The sequence below is a fragment of the Dendropsophus ebraccatus genome, chromosome 3 (assembly GCF_027789765.1).
Source record: "Dendropsophus ebraccatus isolate aDenEbr1 chromosome 3, aDenEbr1.pat, whole genome shotgun sequence".
Lineage (NCBI taxonomy): Eukaryota > Metazoa > Chordata > Amphibia > Anura > Hylidae > Dendropsophus > Dendropsophus ebraccatus.
This window is the reverse complement of record NC_091456.1, coordinates 175894619-175916472: the sequence shown is the minus strand read 5'-3', so window position 1 is coordinate 175916472 and position 21854 is coordinate 175894619. Positions and strand designations below refer to the sequence as shown.

Here is a 21854-nt window from a genome sequence, read left to right as displayed (position 1 = left end):
AATGGGTAGGCAAGTACTTTCAGCTGAAATACAAAATGCATCCGTGTTGCTCTAGTGTGAACCCAGCCTAAAAGTGTGTGGACAACACTCACCGCTGTTGGACACATATGAAATCCCAGTCACAGTGGTGACCCAGAAGCACTTCCTTTGTGTCAGGATGGAGAACAAAAAGCACTGGCAGCCAGGACTGGCATTGGTGAGGGAATAGGGGCAGGTGAGTACCTTTTTTTTTTTGTGACACCACAATCACCTATATTTCTCCTTAATACCCCTTTAACATCCTATGTGATATGGAAAGAATAAAAACAAGGACAAAGCAAGCAGTGGTACTTACTGAGCATGGCATAAGTTTTTGGCTCCTCTGAGTTCAGGTCCGACAAGTAATCCATGGTGTCCTTTAAGCATTTGGCTGAAAGATTAGCCGGAGCTGCAGCGATGGCAGCAAGGCTGAAACTAAATGCAAGGAGCCGGTCCATCAACATGGCGCACAGTGCGGTGAATCGCCGGAGCCCCGCTTTTATAAAGGACACGGTCGCGGCAATGACAAATCACAAGAACAATTCCTGTTTTCCAAAGCAGCTGTGGAGCGTAAGCTAAAATCATTGTGCATAAAAAAATCAATTACCACCCAGCTTTACCTGTGAATAGGAAGCGTCTCGTGTTTCCCGTCCCCTATGGAGTCTGAGCTGGCTGGACGATTCTCATGACGCAAATGCAACAACCTACAACGAAAAGGTTACGCTATAAACCTGACGAAACCCCCCCATCACCGGGGTCACCGACTACCCTGACCAATAAAAAGACAACTTGACCGAGTCAAATACTTCATGTTTATTTACATGTGAAATAACCTCAATACATTTATAAAGACACCGAGTGTATAGGCGGAGAACAGCAGCAAGACTGGACGACCACGGACTGTACTCATGCACCTTCAATATATACACAAAATACACAGCGATATAAAATTATTACAAAATCAATACAGAGATACTGAACAGGTAAAAAAAAAAATATATAAAAATAATAATGTAAATGAACAGTCCCTAGTACTCTCACAGAGAAATAGGTTTGTTATGAAAAGGACAATACTGCACATTAGTGCCCCCCTCCCCCCTCCCTAGTATACACATTAAAATAAGTTAAAGCAACTTCACAAGTAACTGTGCAAATGAGAAAAGGGACCCGGGTGGGGTCAGACACCATTGCAGAGAGCTGGCAACACTGGTCCCTGTGCATTGTCAGATCGAGGTCTTTTCGGAGAAGGAAGCTACTTTTGCAGTGCTGGCTATAGAGTTGTGAATTTAAAGGGGTATTCTGATAACATGTAAAGTGCCTCTCTGCTCTTTTTTTATACATTTATTCTACAGGATTTCTTGTCCCTGTTGTCTGGATCTACAGAGTATTTGACTTGTAGAGGTTTAAAACTACTACTTGGGGAAAAGTCGGCCATTTTGAACTAATAGGGTTAAATGTTCCGGTCTCTTTTTTTCTGCTCTCTTCAAGGGAGTTCAACTTGTGTATTACTCCTACAGTTATAGCATCCAAGAAGAAGGAGAAGACACAGAAAGAAGATGGGCCACTGTTAAACAAGAGTATGGAGGCCCCTTTGATTTGATAAGAATGTACAGTAGTTACCAGCGAGCCAACCCCTAGACTATAGAAGCCGAGGACGACATTATTATACTTTGAAGTTGGCAGTGGGGCCCCCTGGCTTAAAGGGGGTTCACCAATTAAAGGTAAGGTATGTTCCTCCTTGAAAGCCGAAGTATAAAAGCAAAATTTTCAATTCATTTAAATAAAGCGGTTACTAAAACTTGTGTTAAAGTTCACACAAATAGGGTCTAATAGGGCATATAGCTGTCACAAAAGAAGCTGGACCTCTTATTTGGCAGACTGCAAAGAGTGGCAACTGCTCTGGAGGACTCTTGCATTAGATCATCGGCCTTTAATCTGAAAAGGAGCCTTGTAATACCTCATTTCTCCTCCAGAGGTCACTGTGTCAAAAGCAGCTGATCTATAGAGGTTTCACCTGCCAGATCCACACTGATCACATGATCGCCCCTATTTTAGCTATAAGACAACCCCTTTAAATGCAATTATCAGAATACCCCTTTAACATGTTACAAACCACTTATTTTTTTATATATATAAATCTTTTTACATGACTCATTTATACACATTTTCTGCGTGTTCAAACAGTCCTCCAGACATCACCTCTGTACATATTGAGTTATTCTATGGTTCCCATATGTTGTAATTCTGAATGTCTGACTCATCCCGCACTCTGGAGCGAATATCCATCAACTGAAGTAAAACCAAGAAGCGGCAAATGGCGACCATCACAGATTCATGAGGTATTCTGCTGCACATTCAACATAAACAGGGCCCTTGTGGACCACTAAAGATGCATATAGGATGTTAAAGGGTATGTATGTATTATTTTGGAACCATGTTTTATAGCCCCATCATCTACATTACATAAATGAAGCAAATCTACAAATAATAATAAGTACATTCTACTATTTTGTGTGTGCAACTCTTATGGAGGTCCATATGTTTCCATGGTTACAAGCTAGTCTGAGACTGCAGCCATACTTCTAAAAGGATGGCAAAGGACTAATAGCAGGATCAGACTACACATGGTTTGTTTGTAGTCTGTAACCATGGAAACACATAGGCATGTATAGGAGCTGTTAAAAGATTTGTCAGCAAGACTATTTGCAAAGTTGCTTCATTGGGGTTGTCTATTTTTTGTAAATGCATTGGAGCAATAAAGAAACATGGGTTGCAAAAGTGGACATACCCTTTAAGGACAAATTTAGCTACAATTTCCCTTTTAAACAAGACTGAGATACACTGGTAAGGATTGCTTGATAGGCTAAAATATACTAAAATACTGAGAACAAATGTTAAAAACCATTGTTAATTTTTTTACAGTCGGCTTTGCAGTCACAAACATGGCTTCCTGTCAGAGATATCATCCAGCTTCCATTGTCATTAAAGGGGTTATCCAAGAGTAGACAAAACATAGCAGTTTCATCCAAAAACAGCGCCACTTTTGCCCTTAGGTTGTGAGTTGTATTACATGGTGCTGTTTCTGGGGAAAAAAGCAGCTACATTTTATTTTAATCCTTAAGAACCCCCTTTAACCAACGCAACTGCTCAGATTATTTGGTGGGTTTAAACACCTGAATGGTTGCTTTGGTGGGTTTAATCTGAATAGTTGCTTGGGATATCACTAGTAAAGTAGTTACCCACGGCAACTAATCAGGTAACATGTCACATTTATAGGGTGTTCTGATTGGATGTCATGGGCAATCCACACATGCAAATGTGGTCTTGTTACCGATGGCAACCAATCAAAGGTCAGCTATTATTTGATTTGAAAGTGAAAGAACCATCCTGATTGGTTACTATAGGTAACTCTTTAACATGTGTTATCCACATACACCAATCAGTGAACAGGTAATTTTTGTCTGGGTGCTTTAAAACCATGTTACAGGAATTTTTGGGGAAAAGTTTACTTTCTTAGGGTTGTACTAGATGGCCTGATGCCTGTAAGCAAGCACCAATCTGCTAGATCGTTGCTGGCTTACTGAGCCGATAATCGTTTTGCAAGGGCTGTGTGTATATATAATATTGTTAGTGATGTCCGTACAGCCCTTGCCATTAAATTGTATGCATTACCTGTCCACAGTCCCGATGTTCTTCTGCCCTCTGCTCGCTTCCCGGATCCACTGCTGCAGCTTCCGTGCGGTCTCTGAACTGACAGGCTGCTCAGCCAATCACTGGCCGGGACCACCACGGCTAGTGATTGGCTGAGCGGCCTGTCAGTTTAGAGACCACTCTAAGGCTATGTTCACACTACGTAAAAGTACGGCCGTTGTTGCGGGATCCTGTGCGGCGCCACAAATAACTGACATGTCAGTTTTCTGCGGCCGCAATTCAATGAGTTCAATGCTTCAATGAATTGCGGCCGTAGGAAACCCTTGTCAGTTCACACAATACAGCGAGCAGCTTCGGCCGCTTGCTTCATTGTGTGCTGTTGGAGGTTCTGATGCGGGCGCGTGCTGATGAGCCCCACGGGTCACGGAATGGCCGGTCTCTTTACATAGTGTGAACATAGCCTAAAGCTGCAATGGCTCCTGGAAGCAAGCAGAGGGCAGAACAACAACAACAACATCGGAAGTGTGGACAGGTAATGTACATTGTTTATTATTTATTTTTACACATTCAGGACCAAAATGATCGTTGTCATTGGCTGATTGTCGTCTCTATTACACAGAGCAGTAATCGCCCGAATCGTCCTGATTTGGCCAATTATGGCTCCCGTGTACTAGGGCCCTTAGTGTTCAACAAAGTCAATGTGATGATGCAAACAAACTGTTAGTTCCAGAATTTTCCTTAAAATGAGTGGACAATCGTTGTGCAAGAAATGCTCTCACTAGGCATTGAGCAGCCAGTGTCTCCACATAGAGAAAGTCTATGCACCAGACATCTTTATCATACTTGCTAACACAACCCTTCACAGGACCACCGTGGCCAGTGATTGGCTGCAGAGTGCAACATGGGCCCTACCGCCAGGGACTCCGAAACAGTGGCAGGAAGCTGTGAGTGAGTACAGGTTTTATATGTTCTACCCCGTGTGAAAACCCCTTTAAGGATGACAAAGTCTGAACTTTTAAAGCATACCCCTCACCAAGAAAAAAAAAAAAAAAAAAACATTGACGTGCGATATGAAAAAAACAAAATATATCAGTTGGTTAGGGTCTGAATGTTCAAACCGTGACCGAACAGAAGGATTGAGGAAAGACGTTGCTGCACAAATTTCTTCCCTCTAGATCTATGTGAGCAAGATGGCCCCCATAGACTTACTGTACATTACATGGCTGTCTCGGTCATGTGACACAGTCAGGAGAGAACCTTAGCAGGTTCTCTCCTGACTGTGTCACATGACCGAGACAGCCATGTAATGTAAGTTTCTTGCTTGTTCTGACCGGTCTCAGACCCCGACCAATAAAACTTTTGATATACCTATTGACATATCAAAGGTTTTTTTGGTGCCTATTTAAGCCTGCCCAAAATGTCCACTTTTTGTGCAAATGCCGCCCCAATTGCAGCCACGGTTTGCAGGATTGTCCTGTCAAAATCAGGAGAACTAAGCTATAGTACCTGAATCCCTGCAAGGAATTCAGAGGGTTAATTTGAAACTCCAGGGCATCAGTGCAAAATCTGCAACAAGGCCCCCCACCTTCCATATGCTACTTATAATAATTTCTCATTGGCACCTCTGAGCATGACTACTACTCCTTTGCCCGCAATACAATAGGTTGCTGTGTCCCTGACATAACCAAGAAAAATAGCCGCCCACCCCTCTCCAATGAAGATGGGGCCACCCTTCTGCCAACCACAAAGCCTAGAAAATTTTCAGAAGCGAACCAACATTTTTGTCACTACATAATTTGCCATTTAACACTTAAAATACATGGTTGCTAAAAAAAAATTCTACACCTGTAATCTTATAAAATAAAGTGACATGACCCCAGAGCACCAAAGAGCAGCACATTATTAGGACTGTAAAATAGCAATACCGATTGAAAACCGCACTAAAAATGACAGCTTTATCCCCCCGCATGGGTACAGCAATGCCTTCCTATCCTCCAATTATACATATACTTTCCCCTGTATCTCTAGTCCTGGTATATATATATATATATATGTATATATATTTATATAACTATGTCCGTTCTATATTCCTTCTGAAGCATTCAGAAATAGCCTAAGCAGCACATACCTGTACTACCGTTACACTGCCAATATTCATCTATCACGGAAAGCAGACTGGCAGGGGTTAAATATCCTTCTCATCTAGGAGATATCACATATATTTAAAAAAAAAAAAAAAAAATCTACATCGATACAGTCACAGAGTATCAAAAAGTATTTGCTATTTACATCTGCTTTACAGGAATACTGCTTTAGTAGTGTAATGTGACGGTATCATAAAGGCCGGTAAGATACAATTATATATTGCCACAATTTTTTTCCCTTAGGTCCTTAATTTTTGTTTTTCCCAAGTAAAACACTATGAACATGTAGCTTGGACCACCTAAAGTTCACCAGGTTTCCTTGGTACGGTGCGGTGGTCTCATCACTTCTCGGTGGAGGTCATCCTTTTAGACTTGATGAACGCCATCCCGTGAGTCCTCATGTGCGTGTTTAATGCGGCTTCGGTCTCGAAGGTCTTAGAGCAGACTTTACACGTCTTGTCTAAGGATACATTATCTGCCGCCTCGGTCCCCACACTTCGTTTGTTCTCCTGTACATTGTCCTCTCCAGAACCATTCTGCTTGGTGGAGGTTTGGGGTTCCTTGAGCTTATGAACGATGAAGAGGTGTCTGGAAAGGGAAACGTGCGACGTGTAGCAAAGGCCACATTCTTGGCATTGGTAAGAGGAGCCATCGGACTTGTGTTGGGGGATGTGTTCATGGAACTGGAGGAGATTTTCCGTTGTGAAGCCACAGACCGCACACTTGTGAACCTTGAAGACGTTGATCTTGAGTTTCTTCAGTGGTTGGGTAATGGCGCCTCTTGGTGATCGGAACTCCAGAACCGGCTCTTCTAGCTTCCTTTTTGGTGTAGGCTCCTAGTGAAATCAACATACATCAACATAAGCTCATATGTTTATATGTCAATAGATATGATGCTAAAAAAGTATGAACAGATGAAAAGTAACAGATATGTGTGTGTGTGTGTGTGTGTGTGTGTGAAAACTGGAAAGTGAGTAGAGAGGTGGGTTATTGAGACAGGAGTGCTGCACTGTGGTGCTGGTTTACAGGTGGGGCAGTATGTACTTGTGTAGTGTGATATTGGGTTATACAGGTGGATCAGTATTTAGTGGTGCAGTATAGAAGTGGAGCAGTATGTATTGGTGCATTATGTGCACTACATAGCGGTAACTGGCACTGCGTAGTGATATCTGTTTGTGAGGCCTCAGCATCATAATGGATCGCCTGGTGAGGCCTGAGAACTAAAATTTTGAGAAGCCCTGCTTTACTTGATGCATTTCATTAGTTCTGTTCTTGTCTGGCCCCGTCAGATGTAGGTCACAGTCTACCTTCTTCCTACAGGTTTCTTTATAGTCTGTAAAGCGACCACCACCCTCAGGGGATCACACTGCTTTCCTGTGTATTTTACTCTTGGACTAGACACAGAAGTATGGCTGTACTTTCCGTACAAGCTGGGAAGTCTGCCATTGAAGTCTATAAGTGGAGCAAGAAACTTGGAAGACACAATCTACTTTGCTTTGTATCTCAGTGGTGAGCTCCTATCTCACCGCTTACATCTCCCTTGGCTTTAGATCTACTTTTAGCTGTTAAAAAGGCAGGAAGGGAAAAAAATAAAAGAAAGGACAAATGAGTATGAGGTAAGAGAAGAACAATTAGGGGAAAATGTAAAAGAAAAAAGAAAAGAACTAAGAAAGCAAGGGAGGGAGAAGGAAAGGAGGAAGGAAGAAGAGATTGAGGGAGGAAGGGATGGATGGACAAAGGAAGGAGAAGGGAGGGAGGAAAGAATAAGGAAGGAGGGAAGCAGACGCGAGGTAGGAAAGAATAAGTAAGAATGAGGGAAGGAAGTAATAAGGGATAGAGAAAGTGAGGGAGGGAAGGAAGGAAGGAAGCAAGAAAAGATGAAGAAAGGGAGGAGGAAGGGATAGAGAAAGGAAGGAGAAGGGAAGGGAGGAAGAAAAGAATAAGGAAGAAAGAGGGAAGGAAGCAATAAGGGATGGAGAAAGGAAGGGTGTGGGAAGCAAGGAAGGAAAGGGGGAAGGAATAAGGGATGGATGGAAAAGGAAGGAGGAGGGAAGGAAGGTAGGGCAGATTAGAAAGAAGGAAGGAAGGAGAAAAGGGAAGGAGAAAGGTAGGAATAGAGAAGGAAAGTAGGACGAAAGAAGGAACAGAATGGAATGGAATGGAAGTGAGGAAGGAAGAGGGAAGTAAGGAAACATGAATGGAGAAAGAGAGGGATAGAGAAAGGAAGGAGGAGGGAGAAATTAGGGATGAAGAAAGAAAGAAGGAAGGGATGGATGGAAAAGAAAGGAGCAGGGAAGGAAGGAGGGTTAGAAGGAAGTAAGGGAGAGAGGAAGACAACAGATAAGAGAGAAGTAAGGGAGGAAGAAATTAAGAAAGAATGGATGGAGGAAGTAAGAAAAGAAAAGGATTATATACTGGGATTGTATGTGTTAGCTTTTGGTTATATAGTTTCAGGTTTCATCTTCAGATAACATTGAATGTCACCTGACTTCACTTCTCTAGTATACTCCCTGCTGGCTCAGTGTCTGTGCACATCATTGCTGCACAACATCCAGTTTGCTATGTAAATACTACCTGCGGGTCTTCTTTGACTTCTGACATCTCCTCCACTGCAGCTTCTCCTCCTCCGGTTTTCACTTCAGGTTCTTTGATGCCATGCATGAGCTGGATGTGTTTTTCTAGCATTAGGCGTTTGGTGAAGGCCCGCTTGGAATCAGGACATTTCCTAGTCAGAGAAGAATGCACTTAGTCTAGAGATATATCTGCCAGTATCTCTATAGATAGTAGTATAATGGAGGTGCATGTATATATGTGTATATTTCTTCATTTGGCTATTAGGCCCCAGCTTATAGGGGAAGGTTATTTGGGGCCGGTGATTACTCACCACATGTAAACCTCATATAGCAGGTGTTCACAGTCCTCACCTGGAGATATCATGTATACAGTAATATCCTAGAAGGCTTATATGTTCTCCATGTGGTCACTACAATTATGAGTCACCCTAATGGCCGGATACTCACGGGCAGGTGTAAACCTTGCGGATGCCTTTGTGTTTGATGCGGTTGTGTCGACATAGACTGTGAGATGAACTGAAAGACTTGTCACACTGCCGACACGGATGTTTCTTCATGTGCTGCGGGAGAGAGAAACACCAATATAAACCCAGACATTGAGAGAGCAAGTAAAGGAGAGCTGAAAAGACGCAATAAAGGGTTAATATATTGCAACACCATATGGGGCAGACATAAAAAGCAGTTACTGAAAAGGGTCATCAGTGGTAGACACCTAATGGGGGCCTCAGTGGTAGACACCTAATGGGGGCCTCAGTGGTAGACACCTAATGGGGGCCTCAGTGGTAGACACCTAATGGGGGCCTCAGTGGTAGACACCTAATGGGGGCCTCAGCGGTAGACACCTAATGGGGGCCTCAGCGGTAGACACCTAATGGGGGCCTCAGCGGTAGACACCTAATGGGGGCCTCAGCGGTAGACACCTAATGGGGGCCTCAGCGGTAGACACCTAATGGGGGCCTCAGCGGTAAACACCTAATGGGGGCCTCAGCGGTAAACACCTAATGGGGGCCTCAGCGGTAGACACCTAATGGGGGCCTCAGCGGTAGACACCTAATGGGGGCCTCAGCGGTAGACACCTAATGGGGGCCTCAGTGGTAGACACCTAATGGGGGCCTCAGTGGTAGACACCAAATGGGGGCCTCAGTGGTAGACACCTAATGGGGGCCTCAGTGGTAGACACTTAATGGGGGCCTCAGTGGTAGACACCTAATGGGGGCCTCAGTGGTAGACACCTAATGGGGGCCTCAGTGGTAGACACCTAATGGGGCCTCAGTGGTAGACACCTAATGGGGGCCTCAGTGGTAGACACCTAATGGGAGCCTCAGTAGTAGACACCTAATGGGGTCATCAGTGGCAGTGACCCAATGGTGGTCTTAGTGGTCGACACCTAATGGGGGCCTCAGTAGTAGACACCTCATGGGGGCCTCAGTGGTAGACACCTAATGGGGGCCTCAGTGGTAGACACCTCATGGGGGCCTCAGTGGTAGACACCTAATGGGGGCCTCAGTGGTAGACACCTCATGGGGGCCTCAGTACTAGACACCTCATGGGGGCCTCAGTACTAGACACCTCATGTGGGCCTCAGTGGTAGACAACTAATGGGGGCCTCATTGGTAGACACCTAATGGGGGCCTCAGTGGTAGACACCAAATGGGGGCCTCAGTGGTAGACACCTAATGGGGGCCTCAGTGGTAGACACCTAATGGGGGCCTCACTGGTAGACACCTAATGGGGGTCTCAATAGTAGAATAAGTGATAGAAACACAATAGGGGGCACAGTGGTAGACACCTAAGGGGGGACTCAGATACCTAATAAGGGCCTTTTCGGTAGCTACCTAATAGGGGCCCTCTATGATGGAATCGGTGGTAGGCACTAAAGGGGGCATCTGTGACTGGTATACGGGGACATCTGCAGCAAACACAGAATAGGGGTAGGTATTGGAGTCATATGGATTCTATATGGAATGTCATGGCAGATAAGGGGACAGATTAATCTTTGGAGCCAGGACATCTATGGGACATTCCCAGACCTTGACATATGAAACTAAAACTCTAACAAGTATTAAATGTAAAAAAAAGGAGAATGGAAATTGCACAATGCATAGAAGTAATAGCTGGTGTTATATTCTGCATTGTTCTCTATGACCCCTCATCTAATATCAGCTAAACTACTTTATAGGTAACTTTTTCCCCCCTTCCATTTTAAAGCCTCAGTAGGGGATGGGCAATGTAGAATTGGTTACTTTAGATGGTACTTGATGTATTTCATTAGTTCTGTTCTTGTCTGGCCCCGTCAGATGTAGGTCACAGTCTACCTTCTTCCTACAGGTTTCTTTATAGTCTGTAAAGTGTCCACCACCCTCAGGGGATCACACTGCTTTGCTGTGTTTTGTACTCATGGACTAGACACAGAAGTATGGCTGTACTTTCCGTACAAGCTGAGAAGTCTCCCATTGAAGTCTATCTGAGGAACAAGAAACTTGGAAGACACAATCTACTTTGCTTTGTATCTCAGTGGCGAGCTCCTATCTCACTGCTTACATCTCCATTGGCGTTCGCTCCTCTTTTAGATGGTGAAAAGATATTTCATTAAAGATTAAGAAGCACTTTAGCGCTGCAGCTGTTAAATCCTGTGTGATAGCTCTAAACTCGCAGGGCAACATGTAAATCCTTTAACTTTTTTTTTTTTTAGTAAATTTATTTCTGCTTCTTGGGTCATTACCACCAGAAATTCCAAATCTAATACAGCAAAGCTTTCAGAACAATCCATCTGGCTTAAAGGGGAACTCCAGTGATTTTTTTCTTCTTCTTTCAAATCAACTGGTGTCAGAAAGTTTGGTGTCAGAAGTAGAATTGTAATTTATTTCTATTGAAAAATCTCAAGTCTTTCAGTACTTATCAGCTGATGAATGTCCTGCGGGAAGTGGTGTATTCTTTCCAGTCTCACACAGTGCTCTTTGCTGCCACCTCTGTCCATGTCAGGAACTATCCAGAGCAGGAGAGGTTTTCTATGGGGATTTGCTGCTTTGGACAGTTCCTGACATGGACAGAGGTGGCAGTAGAGAGCACTGTGTCAGACTGGACAGAATACACCACTTCCTGCAGGACATACAGGAGCAGATAAGTACTGGAAGACTTGAGATTTTTTAAACAGAAGTAAATTATAAATCTGAATATCTCTGACACCAGTTGATTTAAAAGAATAATAATTTAGCCAGAGTACCCCTTTAAATACCAAAAATGCCCACACCTGCCCAGGTCACAAACTTAACAAAGTCCTCAGCTGAGCAACTGTTAAGTTATCTCACTGCCTAACCCTATCCATCTGCAGAGTATTCATGAGAGGGGGCTAAGCCGCTACCATACCCCCTATTGTGGCTTATCTTCCTGAGAACAAAAGGATTGGGCACTTTCAGGTATGAGGGCAAATGTGTCGCAGGATGCCCACATGTCCTCCACGTCCAGTCATATCTTGTATCCAGGCTAGGGCACCCAGCAACGCACAAGAGCCTCCGCACAGTTGTACAGTTTTTCCTCAATACACTTATAATTACAATTCAGCTCCAATCACTTTAAGGGTACAAACACACACAGCAGATACGCAGCAGATACGCAGCAGATTTCATACTGTGTTCAGTTATTTAGATCTAATCTGCTGCGTATCGCAGCAGTAAATACGCAGCGTATAAGCCGTGTGTGTTTGTACCCTAAAGGGACTGATCTACAAAAGCCAAAGCCAAACTGGGGACAATTGTGGCCATGTTTTTCTAAGCCTGGACAACTCCTTAAATTTTAATAATATGAGGATTAAAAACTCATAACTTTGCTCTTTACGGGAAGCTTTGTACCACAGAGAGCTCTCTGCCGCCCCCTCTGGCCATATTAGCTTTCACCCAAGAAAACCTTTGAGTGTGGCAATGCCAATACCCTGTTACATACAGCAATTTCCTTTATATGTAATACCAAAATAGTCATGAAATAGACATATATGTTACAAGAAGAACTGCTGCCTCTTTGCCTCCAGCAGAGGTTTTGAAGTGTCAGTGCCAATACAGCCAGAAGGGGCAGCAGAGAGCATGTGTCCAAAATTGCAGCAGTACAGAGCTTCCTATGGGGAGAAAAAGTATAAAAAGAAAGCTTAAAAAAACTTAAAAGTTATATAACTTGTTTAAAAGCCCTCCAGCTGTTGCAAAACTACAATTCCCATCATGCCTGGAGAGACAAAGCTTTAACTTTGGCTGTTCAGGCATGATGGGAATTGTAGTTTTTCAACAGCTGGAGGGTCATGAGTTTGACACCCCTGGAGTATAGAGAAAAGTTTGCTTTAGGCGATATTAGCCCTTTATATCAGCCGAGTTTTTTTTTTACCAGGCTGAATACTATGCACGACTGCCATCTGAGGACATCAGAGAAGGAAAGAAACGTGGCAGCTCTTCCCGTTTTAATCTCCTTTAAAGATTCATGAGGAAGAAGTGCCCAGGGAACGCACAGGACGAGTGTTATAGAGTGGGGAAGACGGCTGTCACATTCAGGAATACTGCTTTGTTGGTTTGCCAGGTTGTTTTGTGTTTTTCACATATAATTTTCGTAAGGACGAGAGCGCAGAGTGGCAGGGGGAGAGCAGGTCAAAGCTCATTTATTATAGAAAAAAATATTAAAGGGGAACTCCATCCTCCTACACATACAAGTCCTTCTTGCTCTCCCGACCCCAGATGTATAGCTACATATTAGGACCAAACTGGGCTTCTGGCCAGGCCTAGTGCAACTGGCCTTCCAGGTCACAAATCTTTAGATCTGCACCCCACTGTTAGGAATTACAGTACATGTGAGACAAGCAGTTGATTTTCCCACCACCTATGACCCAGTTTATACCCTGCTTCATGGAGAAAGCAAATAGAACTAGGTTGCTCTTACCTTCCCATGCTCCTTCCTCATGTGCGAAATATACACTTCTCTCTGGTTGAAGAGCTGATCGCAGTCCCAGCAGGTCCACCCTGGTTTTGTACTTTTCTTGACTACTTTATTCGACTTACTTTCCGGGATGGCGGCTTTCTTTTCCAGTTTGTCAGTTCCATTTACAGGTTTCACCTCTTCCTTGCTGGGGCTGTTGGAGTTCTGGGTGGTGGGCTTGGTGCTCAGAGGTAACGTGGCACCAAGTTTTGGTGGACCCTCCACACTCTTCAGTGTTCCATGCATAGACTGCAAGGCAAAATTATACCATAATATATAATTATCCTTTTTATATCTGAACTGCAGCTCTGGAGTATAATACAGGATGTAACTCAGGATCAGTACAGGATAAGTAATGTAATGTATGTACACAGTGACCCCACCAGCAGAATAGTGACTGCAGCTCTGGAGTATAATACAGGATGTAACTCAGGATCAGTACAGGATAAGTAATGTATGTACACAGTGACCTCACCAGCAGAATAATGAGCACAGCTCTGGAGTATAATACAGGATGTAACTCAGAATCAGTACAGGGTAAGTAATGTAATGTATGTACAGTGACCCCACCAGCAGAATAGTGAGTGCAGCTCTGGAGTATAATACAGGATGTAACAAGGGGTCAGTATAAGATAATTCCTGCAACTGAGCCTAAGATGGCACCTGTTCACCAACTGTTTGGTATATGTAAAGTTATGCTAAGTATTCTCTGTACCAGTGTAACTGGCAGGCAGAGAATGGGTTAAACTTGCCTCCCTACACATACTACACTAAACTGTTATGCAACAGTGACACCTGCAATCTTTAGTGGGAACTGCTTTAGGTAGTTAGAAATTCCCAGATCTTTCAAGAACTTTGCTAGAAAGTAGGCGGGGCATGCTAATAGCTAAAGGCCCTATTCCACAGGCCGACTGACAGGAGCAAACGAGCGCTATTAGCGCTCGTTTGCTCCTCGTTCCCGCTCGCTGTTGCTGCTATTCCATGCGACAACAGCGAGCGGGTGAGTCTGGGGGGGGGGGGCGCGGGGGGATACAGCAGCGTCTGCTGCCGATGCTCCTATTCCACGGAGCGACGGCAGCGGATCGTTGCTGTATCAGTCGTTTGTCTTTCAACATGCTTGAAACACAAACGACGCAACGATCAGCCGACATGAACGATGTCGGCTGATCGATGCTGTAAATTCCACGGGACGATTATCGGCCGAATACGGCCGATAATCATTCCATCGAATAGGGCCTTAAAGAGGACCTGTCACCCGCCGTGCCGGGGTGACAGGCTCCCGACCCCCCGTTACAGCCCCCTATACTTACCTCATCGCGCTTACCTCATCATACTTACCTTCCTGAGCCGGTCGGGTCACTGAGATTTCAGCGCCCGAAGCCCGGCGCGCGCGCTCACAGGAGAGTCCGATGCTCATAGAGAATGACGGAGCATCGGACTCACCATTCATTCTCTATGAGCATCGGACTCTCCTGTGAGCGCGCGCGCCGGGCTTCGGGAGCTGAAATCTCAGTGACCCGACCGGCTCAGGAAGCAGGACACGGCGCGAAGAGGTAAGTATAGGGGGATCTAACAGGGGTTCGGGAGCCTGTCACCCCGGCACGGGGGGGTGACAGGTTTCCTTTAAGACAAGTTGAGCAAATTAAGAACAAGCAGAGAAGCTGAGAACACCAGAGGAGAAAGCTGCTGAAAGAAAGGAACAAGGAATCTTTTGGAGTACAAGTTGTGCAGCAGAAGGAGGAGAGCTGAAAGAGAGTGTGAGAGAGAGAAAAAAAATTCTTAAGGGTGCCTTCACACCTAGCGACTCGCAGTGTAAATTACGCTGCGAGTCGGGTAGGTCCTGGCAGATCACTTTCAATACATACTCTGAATGACCGCTGCGTGTATGTAATTCTGCCGGCCCCTTAAAGCGTAACTGTCATTTCAGGGTCATTTTTCTGAAAACAATAAATATCTATAGTACAAGCGATTTTAAGAAACTCTGTAATAGGTTTTATGTACTAAAAGAGTTTCCTTCTGGACTGAAAAAGCAATCTCCCAGCCTCCCCCCTCACATCAGATGAAGCAGGATTTCTGTCTCCATTATGTGGCTATGGAGAGGGGAGGGGCTGTTAGGAGTGACTGAGCACGGAGCAGTCCTGCAAAGCACAACACCCTGCAATCTTCTCTCAGTAAGTTCATAGATAAGCACTGACCTTTCTGACCCCAGAATCCTGCGGTTTAGGTGCCCAGAGAGTCTTCAAACAGCTGACCTTCATGTCACCTCTTCCTGCTCCCTCATCTCCCTCGGCCCCTCCCCCCTTCATAGGCTTACAATGGAGAGAGCAGAGCCCGTCTTCACTGGCTTCTCTGTAATGAAGACGTGTTTGCCTGATAATGCACAGATAAGAAGTCAGGGGGGGAGGCTGGGAGATTGCTTCTTGAGTACAGAAGGAGGCTTTTTTGGCTGATAAAACCTATTACAGAGTTTCTTAAAATCGCTTATACTACTGATTTCTGCAATAAAAAAAAACATGACAGTTACGCTTTAAGCCCTTCAGCTGCCGCCCGGCTCCCGCTCCGCTCTGTATACATACCTCTCCTCGCTGCACGGGGTCCCGGCGTACTGCTCTCCCGCTCAGCCAATCAGTGTGTTGCCCTGCTGCAGCCACTGATTGGCCAGGCGGGAGAGCAGTACGCTGGGACCTGTGCAGCGAGGACAGGTAATGTATACAGCGGAGTGGGAGCCGGGCGGGAGCTGAAGGGGTTAAGGGGCCAGCAGAATTACATACACGCAGCGGTTGTTCAGACCGCTGCGTGTATGTAGTGAAAGTGATCTGCCAGGACCTAGCCGACTCGCAGCGTAATTTACGCTGCGAGTCGCTAGGTGTGAAGGCACCCTAAGGAGTTCTTTCTACAGAAATAAAAGGTACCTCTACTGTTAGAATCATTAGTCTAGGAAGTGAACCCAAAGCAAGTGAACCTAAGTATATTTGGTAGCAGAGTTAACATACTTTTCTGGATTAAAAGTGGGAAATTGAACAAGGACCTTTGAGCAGGGCCGCTTCTGCTATGTGGCGGGATAAGCATTCCGCCTCAGACGGCAGATTCTCTGTTCCACTAGGGGGCGGCACAACTACTGTCATTTTAGCTAAGGCTGACTTTCCGCCCTTACAACTCCAGGAAGTCCTGCGTGTACCAGGAGCCCAGGGCACAACCCCCCCTCCATCCCCACACACATACACACCATCAGTCACTGTTGTTTAGTAGCTGACTGACCCAAGGTCTGCAAGTGGCAAGATGTCCGGTTATCTTAATACTTGCATCTGGTCTCCTGCAGGCACAGCATCAGACACCCCTGCCTCCTCAGGCCCAACCCTCCCCCCCGGCCTCCTCAGCCCCACATGCCCAGCTCAGTGACAGACAGCCCTGTCCCTGTGTGGCCTCTAGCTGCAGGGACAGTAGGTGGCAGAGCTCTGACTGTATTACTATTGCTGCACAGTCACTGGGGGTGGCTGTCTGGCCTGACAGGATAGAAAAGGAAGAATTGGTCTCCAAGCTGCTGTCTATCTGTGTCGGAGCAGAGAGGAAGGGGGAGGGAGGCCCAGCACCAGGCTCGGACTGGGCCACCGGGGGGCCAGGGAAACCCCCGGTGGGCCCCGAGCTGGAGTGGGCCCCCCCGCTCCTAGGGGGGCCGGGGGCCGCGCCTCCCTTTTTAACTGGAAGCGATCGCAACAATCGCTTCCAGTTAAATGTAAGGAAGTGTTCTGATTGACAAAGCGGGAAGCCGTAGGCTTGCGATCACAAGAGTGTCGCAAGCTCCGTTGTGAAGTGCCGCCAGCGCCATCACTGACCACAGTGTGCGCCGCGGCGGCTAGGACTTCCGGTTCATGGAGCGAATACCGGAAGTCCCAGCCACCGCGGCGCACACTGAGGTCAGTGATGGCGCTGGCGGCACTTCGCAACGGAGCTGCTCACCTGTCAGGAGAAGAGAGAAGAGGAGGCCGGCGACCGACGGGGGATCGTGTGGTTAGGTGAGTAGTCTTGTGTTTTTTTTTTGTTTTTTTTATCAGAGGGGGTAAGATAAGGGGGGGGGGGGCTGTATACAGGGGGAGGACAACATAGGGGGGGTTAATACAGGGGGAGGAAAACATAAGGGGGGCTATATACAGGGGGAGGACAACATAAGGGGGGCTATATACAGGGGGAGGACAACATTAGGGGGGGGTCTGTATACAGGGGGAGGACAACATAAGGGGGGCTATATACAGGGGGAGGACAACATAAGGGGGCTGTATACAGGGGAGGACAACATAAGGGGGTCTGTATACAGGGGGGAGGACAACATAAGGGGGGCTATATACAGGGGGAGGACAACATAAGGGGGGCTATATACAGGGGGAGGACAACATAAGGGGGGCTGTATACAGGGGAAGGACAACATAAGGGGGGTATATACAGGGGAAGGACAACATAAGGGGGCTATATACAGGGGAAGGAAAAGATAAGGGGCTATATACAGGAAAGGACAATATAAGGGGGGCTGTATACAGGAAAGGACAACATAAGGGGGGCTATATACAGGGGAAGGACAACATAAGGGGCTATATACAGGGGAAGGAAAACATAAGGGGCTATATGGGGCAAGGACAACCTAAGGGGGCTATACGGGGGAATAGACAACATAAGGAGCTATATGGGGGGTATTGATGGCCAACATAAGGGGGCTATCTATATGGGGGGATGGATAACACAAGCGGGCCAGTTATAAGGGGGATAACACAGGGAGCCATCTATAAGGGACACTGGTTTGGGGCAATTTATAAGGAGGACAACACTGAGGAGGCATCTATAAAGGGCACTACACAGAGGGGGACAACAATGTATAAGGGTAACTATACTGGGTGCGGTGTGTATACAATAGGGCATGCACAGAGAGGGGCATCTACTTTAGTGGACTACACAGAGGGGGCTATATACTATAGGGCAGGAATAGGGAACCTTGGCTCTCCAGCTGTTGCAAAACTACAGCTTTAGCTGTGGCTGTCCAGGCATGATGGGAGTTGTAGTTTTGCAACAGCTGGAGAAGTTCCCTACACCTGATATAGGGAATGCACAGAGGTTGTCATCTACTGTAAGGGGATTACACAGAGGGGGATCTCTACTATAGTAGAGGCACACAGGGCCATCTATATGGAGAACTGAACAAGGGGCCATCTACAAGGTGTGTACAATATATATATATATATATATATATATATATATATATATATATATATATATATATATATATATACACACACACACACACGCTACAAATAGTCAGGGCTAATCACTGAGAGAAGGTGTAAAGGGGCCAGTACAGATGTGCAGTGTGTAGAGAGATGAGGATGGTGACAGAGTGAGGAGCCTAATATATTTCTCTGGCAGATTCTGTGGATTCATGGCTCGGAGAAGTTCTCATAAGGGCCCAGGGCAGATGGAGAAGAAGATGAAAAGGGAAGAACTCCGATCAGAGAAGACGTCCCCCTGTGAGTCACTAAATCTATGTGCACTGTAACGTATATAGTGTAGAGCTGGGGCTACCTCTATATGACTGTATGAGGGGATATTGATCTTTTGTTCAGAGGATTTTATTCAGTAGCAGCGGTGGTGTTAGTCAGTATTTGGTGGTGTTAGTCAGTATGTGGTGGTGTTAGTCAGTATGTGGGGGTATTATTTGTTACTTGTAATCTGGTGTGGTGTTCATTGGTCTTAGTATACCAGATTTGGTCAGTAACAATATGGTAGCAATGGTTGTGGTGTTGCGGTAATATTTCCCCCTTGTATACTGGTAATATTGGTCTCAGTATACAGGATTTGGTCAGTAACAGTATAGCGGTAATATGTATGGTGATACTATTTCCCTCCTGTATACTGGTTTATTGGTAATATCGGTCTTGATAGACAGGATTTGGTCAGTTACTATATAGCGGTAATATGTGTGGGGATATTTGCTCTTTGTATACTGGTGTTATTGGTAGCTGTATGACTTGTATCTAAGTATACAGCGTTATCATACAAAAAAATTGTCTTATAGCCTAATTACACCGGCCAATAATCGGTAACAAGTGCTCCTAGGAAGTCTATTCAGCCGATGATCGGCCCATGTAAAAGTGCCAGAGATCTGCTGACATGCAAGCAAATGTCCCATAGTCGACTGATTTGATCTTTTGTGCGGCTAAGATCATTGCTGTCGGCTGCACATCACCTGCCCTGCTGATTAGCAATCATTTGCAGCCCTATGCTGCCCCATATCACGCCGTGTTAATGGACCCTTATTAATGTTACCATAGATAAGTGCGGTGGCAGAAGGGTGGGCCCCAAGAATGATTTCCCCTGGTGGGCCCAAGGACTCCAGTCCGACACTGCCCAGCACCACAGCAGCACAGCCCAGTACCACAGCAGCACAGCCCAGTACCACAGCAGCACAGCCCAGTACCACAGCAGCACAGCCCAACACCACAGCAGCACAGCCCAGTACCACAGCAGAGCCCACACAGCAGGTATGACTGGAAGCTGTGTGTGCCCTGTCCCCTCACATACAGCCTTATGTCCTGCAAGTCTGAAGAGCTACAGACCCCTCCACTGCTGGGATGTGACATCTACTAGAGAGGAGACGAACACAGGAGGTTAGTTTGTGTGTAAATGTGTGTGTGTATATATATGTGTGTGTGTGTGTGTGTGTGTGTGTGTATATCTAATCTGCCCTGTACGTACAGCAGATGTGCCCTGTAAGTATGGAGATTGAGAATATAATTGAGTCAATGGGACAGACGGAACTTCATGCACCACACGGCCTCTACTGGAAATTTTTGAACGTATTCCATAGTGTGAACATACCCTGAGACTATAGAAATGATATATAACTATATAAATATATGAATTAAAATAAAAAACAAACATTACTTTTCCTGCATAGTGAATGCCATAAAAAAAATATATTTGTGCTATATATTCACTGTTGGTATATATGTGCTGTATCTTGCTGCTAGTATATCTATCTATCTATATCTGTTTATGCAGTTTTCTACATAGATTTCTTAACTAATTGTTAATGTGGAGGGGGGGGGGGGGGGCACCATTTCAATTTTCGCCTCAGGCAGCAGAAAACCTAGAATCGAGCCTGCCTTTGAGCAATTTAAGGAAGCACAAGTAGTACCATTTGGACCGGCCTAGATACTTAAAGGAGTACTCCGGAAGACCGATAAAAAAAAAAAAATACAGACACAAACGTGGAAGACGAAGAAGAGGATGAAGACCAGGCCAGCCCCCTGCTCTGACGACATCGACCCAAGATGGCTCCCGGGAGAAGAGGACGGGGTCAACAGTGAATTGGTATGTATACTTTATTGAATTCAAGGGGCAAAGGGGGGGAATGGGGACAGATATCTTATTGACACATTACAAAGTTATATAACTTTGTAATGTGTGTTACAGTCAATCGTCGGAGTACTCCTTTAAACAGAAAGCTCCCTAGTTGACAGGAAGTATCAGGGGTTGGTCCCTCGTAAGTAATCCTGTGGATAGGCTATTATTTGTTGTTGTTTTTTTTTCTGAACAACACCTTTAAGGCACCATCTTTGGAAAGCCTGGCTTAATGTGAATGTGTATTAGTAATTTTTTTTCTGGTACCTTGATGTGATCCATCATAAGCTGCTTCTGTGCATACAGGAGGGAACAGTCCGGACACTTAAACACAGAAACTTTCTGGTGCTCAAGATGCTGATCAAAGTGACGGTAAAGCAGCGGCTGCATAGTGAACACGGTGTCACACATGGAGCATTTGTAGATGATTCTGGAAATAAAAACAGGAAGAACATTGTAGACATTGACTGACAGATACCTCATACAGGGAATACAAGAGGTCATACAGCTGTTATTGGGCTCCATTTAAATAGGCCTCAGCCATGCAAAATACTATTTTTTACAAGCAGCGATCAGTGCCCCCCCGGTTCCCATGGTTGGTGCCGTTCTTTAGCCGTGCACTGGCCCGGCTCTATAGACTTGGATTGGGCCTGCCGCCCCCCAGTGTGACCATATCCCCTCCTCTCTGTAACGTGGCTTCATTAGAATCAATAGAGGCATATCACAGAGGGAATGGGATATGGTCACACTGGGGCGCAGCAGGCCCACCCCAAGTGTATAGAGCTGGGCCAGTGCACAATTAAATAATGGCACCGACCGAAGGGGCGTTTAAACAGAAAAAGGGCCACAACACGGGCAATCCTGCACCGGTAAAAAAAAAAAAGCAATGTACATATGTAATATTGTCGAATAAAATGCCAGGAACCACACCAGAAACATTACAAACCCCATTATAGTCAATAGAGTCCATTGGGTAAAATATATTTCTGTTGGTAAACATATTTGACATGCCGTCATTTTCATTGTTCTGCCGTTTTGAAATAAATGACTAAATGAGTGAACAAATCATTAAAAGGTGTTATCCAGCGCTACAAAAACATGGCCACTTTTCCCCCTACTGTTGTCTCCAGTT

The 21854-nt window shown here is 45.4% G+C and overlaps 1 protein-coding gene across 1 annotated transcript in view; it reads right to left on the bottom strand.

The window, feature by feature from the left end:
* Positions 1-6038: 6038 nt before the first annotated feature.
* Positions 6039-21854, bottom strand: part of ZNF532 (zinc finger protein 532) — a 33575-nt gene continuing 17759 nt past the window's right edge. The window contains exons 5-9 of the mRNA XM_069963189.1: positions 20990-21152; positions 13301-13585; positions 8834-8946; positions 8388-8538; positions 6039-6649 (exon numbers count right to left, since the gene is read on the bottom strand). Of these exons, the coding sequence (XP_069819290.1) occupies positions 6155-6649; positions 8388-8538; positions 8834-8946; positions 13301-13585; positions 20990-21152 (1207 nt within the window). The 3' untranslated portion in view covers positions 6039-6154. The remainder of the gene's footprint in view (positions 6650-8387; positions 8539-8833; positions 8947-13300; positions 13586-20989; positions 21153-21854) is intronic.